Source organism: Tarenaya hassleriana, unplaced genomic scaffold (assembly GCF_000463585.1).
Source record: "Tarenaya hassleriana unplaced genomic scaffold, ASM46358v1 Cleome87, whole genome shotgun sequence".
In the NCBI taxonomy this organism is placed as follows: domain Eukaryota; kingdom Viridiplantae; phylum Streptophyta; class Magnoliopsida; order Brassicales; family Cleomaceae; genus Tarenaya; species Tarenaya hassleriana.
Window position 1 is genome coordinate 303177 of NW_010971111.1, and position 8989 is coordinate 312165.

At 35.1% G+C, this 8989-nt stretch overlaps 1 protein-coding gene across 1 annotated transcript; it reads right to left on the minus strand.

Annotated features, from left to right (window-relative positions):
* Positions 1–1158: 1158 nt before the first annotated feature.
* LOC104803423 (ubiquitin carboxyl-terminal hydrolase 16-like) lies at positions 1159–7055 on the minus strand. Its single transcript, XM_010527354.2, has 11 exons — positions 6366–7055; positions 4491–5862; positions 4304–4392; positions 4066–4151; positions 3790–3952; positions 3529–3652; positions 3263–3420; positions 2806–2890; positions 2505–2717; positions 2347–2408; positions 1159–2256 (listed from the first exon to the last, which is right to left on the minus strand). Exons 1-11 carry the CDS (start codon positions 6644–6646, stop codon positions 1758–1760), a joined length of 3132 nt encoding a protein of 1043 aa, XP_010525656.1. The 5' UTR covers positions 6647–7055; the 3' UTR covers positions 1159–1757.
* Positions 7056–8989: the final 1934 nt, after the last annotated feature.

An 8989-nucleotide genomic window follows, 5' to 3' on the forward strand; every position in this document is an offset into this window, starting at 1 on the left:
TGAATTTATATGTATATAAATTAATTTAAATAAATTATATAATTTATTTTTGTTTAAAATGATGATGTGTCATAATTTTGATGATGTGTACATAATTTGGAAGCCAAATCATTGCCACATCATCATTTTTATTTGAGTTGGCAGACGCGGGGGGTTTTCGGTGAATTATTAACAAGTTTGGGGTTTTATTGGTTAATCATACCAAGTATAGGATTTAATTGGTAAGCAAAAAAGTATAGGGTTTTTTCATTGACCTGGGAAGAGTACAGGGTTTTTATGGCGATTTCCCCAAATATAAATAACCGAAAACATAAACAGATCTGAAGCGGAACCGTTTTGCAGATGGCAACCCTTGTTAATGGTATCGAATGGATCGAATAATACATACTTGTAATGGAGACAATACCGATCTGAAAATAGATTCAAATTGAAATTAAATCAAAATCGAATTTAATAAAAAACCTGAAAAACAAAAAAAAAAAACTATTAAGAAAATGAATTATTCTTAAAAATCGAATTCCAATAAAATCAAACATAGTTTGAATTGGATAAAAATACAATATAAGAACGAAAAAAAAACGTAATTTTTAAAAAGTCGGAATAAACAAATCTGTAATTTAACAAACGAAATCCGAAATATTCATCCGACAGTTTTATCGGTTTAAGAAATGAGGGTTAAGAATTCAAGATTCATTAGGTTTTCTTGTATGTCCTATTTATGACGATATAACGGAAAAATTTTAAAAAATATTTTTAACTTGTCAATTTTTATAAAATAAAATAGAAATTTAATTTTTTTATCAAATAAAATTCCAAACTTTATTTTTTAATTAAAAATAAACTCAAATTTTATAATCTTTATTATTTTTAAATTTGAATACTTTTTAAATTTGAATACTGAAATATCACTATCGATATCGTATATGACAAATCAAAGATATTGATCATATTTAACACATCATCATGCACATATCATGATACTAAAATTAGTATAATAATAGGTTTAAAAATTACATATTATAAAAGTTATGTTTATTTATGATTCAAAAATCAAATTGAGATTTTAATTGATAAAAAATAAAGTTTAGATTTTATTTTATAAAAATTGGTAAATTCAAATATATTTTGGGATTTTCTCTTAATTACTCAAATTATCCATAAACAAACATTGTTTTTTTTTTAACTATAACATGGCAAAGGGAAAAGAGAGGAAGTAATTACAAGTAAGTTTATTAACAATATATATGGAACCTCCTTTTGTTGTTCATTTTCCATCTCTTTCCAACTGTACACTATTAACACCTCTCAAAATGGTAACAACACCAACACTTCAAATTCACGCATCATTCCACCCACCATCTTTCTCCTCTTCCCAAAACACAAAATCCAAACTACCAAAAACAGCTCCTAGCAATAAGAATTCAGAGAAGCACATCAACTTCCTTCCTACCCGATTACCCGATAAATTCGAGCAAGACACACGCATCATTTTCCTACTCGTGATCCCCATTTCGCTCTTTAGTTCATCCCCGGGGCCGTGTGCTTTCCAAAGGGTTGTTAGCCTTTTCTATTATTCTCCTCTCCGAGTCAGTCTCCCCGATACTACTACTACTACTACCGCTACTGCTAACACTACTGTCCACTGTTCTACTACATGATTTAACTTGAGTCAGACTGCACAAAACCATAGCTTCCCATACCTTCTTCTGAGTGCTTGTCCTGGAAAATGCATTGCTGTGCCACAACATTCTGTTTTCTCATGGTTGTGATAATGATGATGAAGTTTCGTGAAGTTCTAAAGAGCATTGATCTGATTTTGCTAGTGGGGAGTGTCTTGTGAGCAAGGGGGGTGAAGAGGAAGAGGATGATGGAGACAAAGCACCAGAATAGGGCGACTGCCTGTAGCTACTTCCGAGATCTCCAAAAATGAATTCAGCAAAGTCGTCTGTGCTAGTTGAGTCTTTCATGCTATCAGTGCTACAAGAACATTCATCTGAGTTGCTGTCAAAGAGAGAGGAACTATCACTCGATGAATCCTCTTCTAAAATCCTCTGCAGTCTGTGGAAGTTGGAGTAAAATGACTGTATTCTGTTTGATCCAGCGTCCGAGAATTTAGAGCAAGGAATGGCACTTGGAATCGAAGCAGACCGTGACAGAGGAGCAGTGGGTTTCCCATTGATATTAGTTACTGCCACGTTGTTTTTACTGGAAGTGCCAGATTTGGTACATATTGATCTCGGAGGCCTCGGATAGCACCTGCAGTTAATTAATTGGATTTACGAGATCAGTAATTTGATTGGGGGGAAGAATTCATATCCATAATCTAGCTGAGAAAGCAAGAATTACCGTGCATAGAACAACATATATGCTCCCTTTGTCAAGACCCTTTCGATTTCAGATATTACTACCTAGAATAATCAAACAAAATACCAAGATTTAAAAATGAGCTAATAGCTATCCATACAGAAATACACGTAAAACGCTATTGAAAATGAGCAGCTTACCGTGCTATCATCGGCTTTGTACCATTTGTTTTGACTGTTCTTAATATAACACACATAATGGCCAGAAAATGCAGCATTCATGATGTCCAAATGAACGATAACTCCATAAAGTTTGTAGACATGTGACTTATCACTTCTTCTGCTGACATATGGAGCCAAATCTAGCGTTTCTGGAAACCTAATCAACTTATTGAGCTTCCCAAATTTCCCTGACTGCAGAGTTGTGTGCTGTGAGACAGCTAGAACAATATAATAGACCTCAAGAGAAACAAAACCAGCTTCCATCAAAGAAAGACATTACCTGGAATCTTTTTAGTGCAATTGTAAGGACGTTGGGAGGCTCGAGTATTTTCAGTTTCTTTTTGGCCCTCTCATAGGATTTACACCTGCTCACAAAATACGAATAAACATCAATCACCCATTAACTGTCTCAAATAATCCTGACTACACCAGTTCGAATATAGTTTCCACAAGAGAGTAATTGATCGATGTGAACTGACATAAAAGTATTCCCAAGTGTTCATGTCTTGTTTGGTTGGAGAAATTTTTTTATTAAGCTAACAAATAATTTCTACGCGTTATAGACTATAGAGAAGATATGAAACAGGTCAAGGTTAAAATCAATTGCTATGCTGTAAATAGCTGCCCCAGAAGATTCAGGCAAAAAGTCTATGGACACTAATAGAGTAAATAATGATATAATCCATTGCACGAAACGGTGTTATCAAGCCTGACGTAAAGAGAAAACGATGACTAACCTGCCACATTTGTACTTGTTTTCTCCATCCAAAATCTCAGTCCTTGTAAATCGTCGCAGAGCATCATCCAAAGTGCTAACATCCCCGTCGATCTCAACTGTAAGATCCATCATCCTCTCATGCCGCTCAGACTTCCCTTGACATTTCATGCATTTAATCTGCAAAAAAAAAATTGTAATTTTTATAGCAACAAGGATCAGTTCTACTCCAACTTCTAACTCCCAAACATTTAGAGTTTAGATGGGAAATTCCCAAAGTGGTGATACCTTAGAGCGTAGGTATCCTCCAAATGTCAACCCTATTAAGGTTGTCTCATCTAGTTTTGCAGTCTCCAACATAGCATATCCAGATTCCTTAATGCAAATAGACTGCATTGTGTCTACAACAAACCTGAAAATCGAATAGAAAGCAGAAATGAATATAAAACTCATAGCTAAATCTTTTAGATATTATATGTTAAAGTTAGCTATAACATATAGATTATAGATATGTGCACGTGTTCACTGTAAGAAGAAATGCCAGCTCACCTAAGGAATTCATGTGCGTCTTCTTCTTTGCCATTGCCAAGACACATTCCAATATTTTGCAGCTGGGCCAATACCCCACTCGGGTACAAAGGATATTTCCCTTCTTTTGCCATCAAGACCAGGTTCTCAAACCCACAGGTAAAGCACTGTTCTCTGTCTGGACCTAATTGTTTAAACGATCTATTTAGACCTTGATATAGAAATGGTAACAAATCTCATGTTCCGAGAGATGCAACACAAATTACATCAATAAAATAATGTAAAATCAGAACACACATGTTTTAGAATGGAGTCCCTGAAGGAAGTAAGCAGTCAGAGGAGGCGTGAACATCAAGCATTGGAATACAACATTGGCAAAACAGCTGCAAGAACAAAATATTTTATATATTAGCGTCGCATTTTTGCTGCAGCATTTAGGCTGAAGATGATGAGCATTGACCCCTTACAAACACACAGCTTCAGACAGCATAAATTTTAGCTTAAAGTAGCTATTATCTGAAGCATTTCGCATTACCTATTGCCGCAATTGACAAGACCACATGCCCGCAACTCCAATTTATTCCAATTATACAGCTTGACGAAAAATTCATATGGAAAAAGGCCCTGCAAGTCACAAACAGATTCGATAAAAAAAATAAGATTGTCAGGATTTGCTGATATTGGGACCAAATGCTGTATGACAATAGTATCTCAGTGATCACCTTGTGGGTACGTTTTCTAGTTATCTCATTTCGAGCTAAGAGTTTATACTGATCTGATGACTTTGGCCTAGTCCACTGGTCTACAACTTTCAATACAGATGCCTTAAAGCCATTTTTTTCACGCGAAGAATTTGTAACCTTCTGACTATCAGAAACTCTCCCAAGTTTTGCAACTAAGGGAGAAGGTTCTACAACATCAGAAGTTTTGCTTGTATCTGCAGTCTTCGACGCAAAATGTGTGACTTCTCCAGCCTTCCAGGAGCCAAAAGGAGTGCCATTTTCCTTACTAGTGCTCTTTGACTTTCGAAGGGCCACAGATGATAAAACAGTAATGTCCAATGGACCAGCAGATGTAGGAACTTCTCTTACAACAGATGCTGGAGTAGCAGAAGATATTGTTGATAACGAAGTTTTAGCTTCAAGGGAAGCAGCATAAGAACCATTACTTGTGCCACTTGTGGCCTTTTTGGAGCTTCTTTCTAATAGAATTTTTTCATCAACACCTTTATTAGTCTCCGATTCTGTCAGAGGAGCGTCATCTGAACTATTACTTTTCACATCAGAAACATTGTCAAGATCTGTCAAAGTTTCTCTAGGTGAGCTGAAGAAGTGCATAGAAGAGCCTGTATCAGATAAGTTCTCTTCATCAGCTTCACCAGCTTTGGACGATGCAGAACCATCACTAGGATCACTTACACATTCTATTGTTTCAAGATCCCTACCCCAAAAACCAGATGACACCGTAGGAGACTGGTCTGCAGATCCTGAATGCCTAACCATAACACCAGAGCGCAAGCTACTGGATTGGCTTTGAATCACTTCAATATCACTACCTGGTTTACTACTATCGAGTTTAGCCATATTCACAAGATTATCTACCGACTCAACCAACTGAGTAAACTTAGGAGACAATGGCTTGGATGGGACCACATCATCGGTGGCAAAACAGGTCTCCACTGACTCTACAGCAATATCAGAATGGAGAGGAGAATCAGGTCTCTCGGAATCAGATGAATTGATGCTGTCACATATAGAGATATCATCGGAAGAATCATTACTGGGAGAGGTAGAGAACCCAGAAAACGAAGACCCAGAAGTTTCAGAAACAGAAACAGCTTCTTCCTTCTCTATAAGAGGGTCATCCTTAACATCTGCAATGTCTCCATTTTTATCTTCGAGGGAGCTGGTAGCATTACAGGCTGCAGTTTCCCTGATTGCGGTTTCAGCCGATTCAAGAATAGTCTCTTCATTTTTCTCAATGACTTTCAAACCAGAATCACTTCTTCCATTGCCAGTATTACACGTGATGGGAGGAGGATGGCACTCATCTTTGTGGCCTTGCCGCCAGTGGATAATCTGACATTTTCCAGAACTGAAAAATGGAAAACCGACGGATTATAATGTAAATATGAACAGAGAATACAAACACTCAACACAAACCGTGCAGAGCTCAAACTATCTAATTGTCATAAAGGTCTCTACGGCATAATGCTACCCTGAACCAGCTAATATTCGTGAAACATAAATTCTATTATACCGTTGACATGAAGCGATTAAAAAACCACATCCTCCTCCCAATTCATAGAAATGTCGTATGATTCCATGTAACTTTTCTATATCTCTCTATCCAACAACATTCCAATATGGATAACAGATTCAAATTCATTTCCAATACTGCTCAAGAGACAAAGATTCCTAAAAATCGTATTATTTCCCTTTAACTACCATAAAAGAGAGCCACAGAGCACGATTCCGCCATTCCCAACCCAGATTTCAAAATAATTTCACACAAGAATAAGGTAAAATCAAAACTTTCAGAGTTACACAGACACAAACACCAAAAAATGTTCACGAAGTGCTGCATAATTCGCATACCAGTATCGAACTGCCTTGCACTTAGCACACCGAGTCGTCGCAGGGACATAGCAAACGGGACAATAGTTGCCATTAGAGACGGAAGCAGAGGCGTACACGAGAGATGCCTCGAGCTCTGCCCTAGCAGCCTCCTCCGACGCACGAATAAGAAGCCTCCGAATCTCCTCCCGCCTCCGGGCCGTGAGACGCCATTGCCGGCGAACCACGAAGCCGATCAGAGGTACGACCAAGCAAAGGACAAGGGCTAGGCTCGAAATCCCTAGATCCCAAACTAAGAGCATTTATCCAGCACCAGTAGACGAACATCCACAACTCGAGACGAATTCCAAGCTCCTAATTTGACCACCAACCATAGATTTCGCTGTCGTGAAAGCCTGGTCGGCAATAGTCCCTCCGTCGCCCTCGCATGCAGGGAACCCAGAATGGCAAAGTTGATCCGCCGATGAACGAGATTCCGATCGGCAATCGTGCGAGAACTTCGAGGAATTGAAAAATCAGACCCAGATAACAGATTTGGCAAAAAAACACGAGATTTGGAGATTCCAAGACTGCACTCCGGCTGTTAACGAAGCGGAGCAACAGAGAGGAGTGTGTTCGTGAAGTTGGATTGTTTGGAAGGCGAGAAACTCATTGGACGTAGATCGAGAATTTAGGGCTTTTTTTGGGGGTTTCCAATCCAAGAAGTGAAAAATAAAAAGGAGAGGGAGGAAACTGTTAATTACCATTTTGATAATTAAAAATAATTTAACAATATTTATTTATTTATTACTTCTTTTCGACCTTGAGTTAGATGGAAGAAATGGGCGGCCGTAGGGAAAAGAATTTTTCTTTTTTCCCAAAAGCGTAGCGTAAATCCATTGCTCAACAAATATTCCCACCATATTTATTCAAGGGGTTCTTCTCGAAAATATTAATATAGTTTTACATGCGATATATGTGTGTGTATATATAACAAAAACGCCACGACATCATGTATTTTAATGCTTCCGTTTAAAAACATTTTGATTTTTGCAATTTTATAATTTCTTTAAAAAATTATATGAATATATATATATATATATATATATAATATAAATGGAAAGAAAGGTTGAATATTATAATGAGAATATCTATATATAATTATTAAAAAAAGGGAGAATCGCCGTAAAATACATGTATTTTTTTCTGATCTCAATTTAATATCTGTATTTTTTTAATTACTGAATAATATCTGTACAATTGGTTTTTCTTCAAATAAATCATATACTTTTAAATTATTGGCCAAAAAATACCTACCGTCAAATAACTGCCACGTACACAAACGGAAATCCTACGTGGCAGCGAAATTCTCAACCTCTCTCCTAATCATCACGCCATGTCATCGCCACGTCAAATATTAAATAAAAATAAATAAATAATAAATAATTAATTAATAATTAATAATAATAATTAAATAAATAAATAAAAATCATAAAATAAATAATAAATATATATGCATATATATATACATATATATTATACATACACATATATATACATATATACATATGCATACACACATATATATAGATATACATGCATATACAACACATACACATATATATATATACAACACATACATATACATATACATATATATATACATACATTTATATATTTTATGATTTTTATTTAATTAATTAATTTTTATTATTAAGTAATTTATTTTTTATTTAATTTCTGATGTGGCGATGACATGGCGCGATGATTAGGAGAGAGGTTGAGAATTTCGCCGCCACGTAGGATTTCCGTTTGTCTACGTGGCGGGTATTTTACCGTAGGTATTTTTTTGCCAATAATTTAAAAGTATATGATTTATTTGGAGAAAAACCAATTGTACAGGTATTATTCAGTAATTAAAAAAGTACAGGTATTAAATTGAGACCAGGAAAAAATACAGGTATTTTACGGCGATTCTCCCTTAAAAAATAATGAATCCTATTATTTTTGTATAACCATCTAATAAATATATATTCTATTTAAAGATATATCTAACCATATAAATTTCATATTGTATTTAACATTTATATGTACATCTATATATACATATATATTCTATTATTTTCAAATTTTAAAGTTTTTTTATTCAAACTTTTAAATAATTTTTATGTCTTCTATAACAATCTAATATTCAACTCTATAAATTCTAATTTCAACTTGTAAAATAAACAGTTTAAATAGTTTCTATCTTGTATATATCACCCAATATTTTTCAGATTCTATTGATCTTACAAGACCTCTACACAATTCTATCTCATTTGATTTACAAAAATCTTCATGTGGATCCATTGATTTGTTTCTTAATCTATACATCAATCTCCATATAAAAATTTGACACGAGAAGTATAGAAACAACAAATGAGAAAATGATAGCATTTATATCATTTTCGTATCGTCAGATAGCCAAAGAAGACACATATAACATCTTTGGGATCCAATTTACTTCAATGTTCATCTAGAACAAGAGGATAACAAATATATCCAAATATGCATAAGTGTTCAATATTATCTTTTCGAATGTATAGTATATCTTAAAGGGCAAAACATCGTCTAGCATTTTTATAGGAAGATGGTTAATTGTATAACGAGCAAAGATGGTTGCATTG

What these genes read in the sequence shown, in the direction of transcription:
- LOC104803423 (XM_010527354.2), bottom strand. Translation starts at nt 6,646, where the DNA reads ATGCTCTTAGTTTGGGATCTAGGGATTTCGAGCCTAGCCCTTGTCCTT. An exon ending in TGCAAGGCAGTTCGATACTG is followed by an intron (nt 5,863 to 6,365) that starts GTATGCGAATTA and finishes TCCATTTTTCAG; the next exon opens with TTCTGGAAAATGTCAGATTA. An exon ending in AACAAGTACAAATGTGGCAG is followed by an intron (nt 2,891 to 3,262) that starts GTTAGTCATCGT and finishes TTTTGTGAGCAG; the next exon opens with GTGTAAATCCTATGAGAGGG.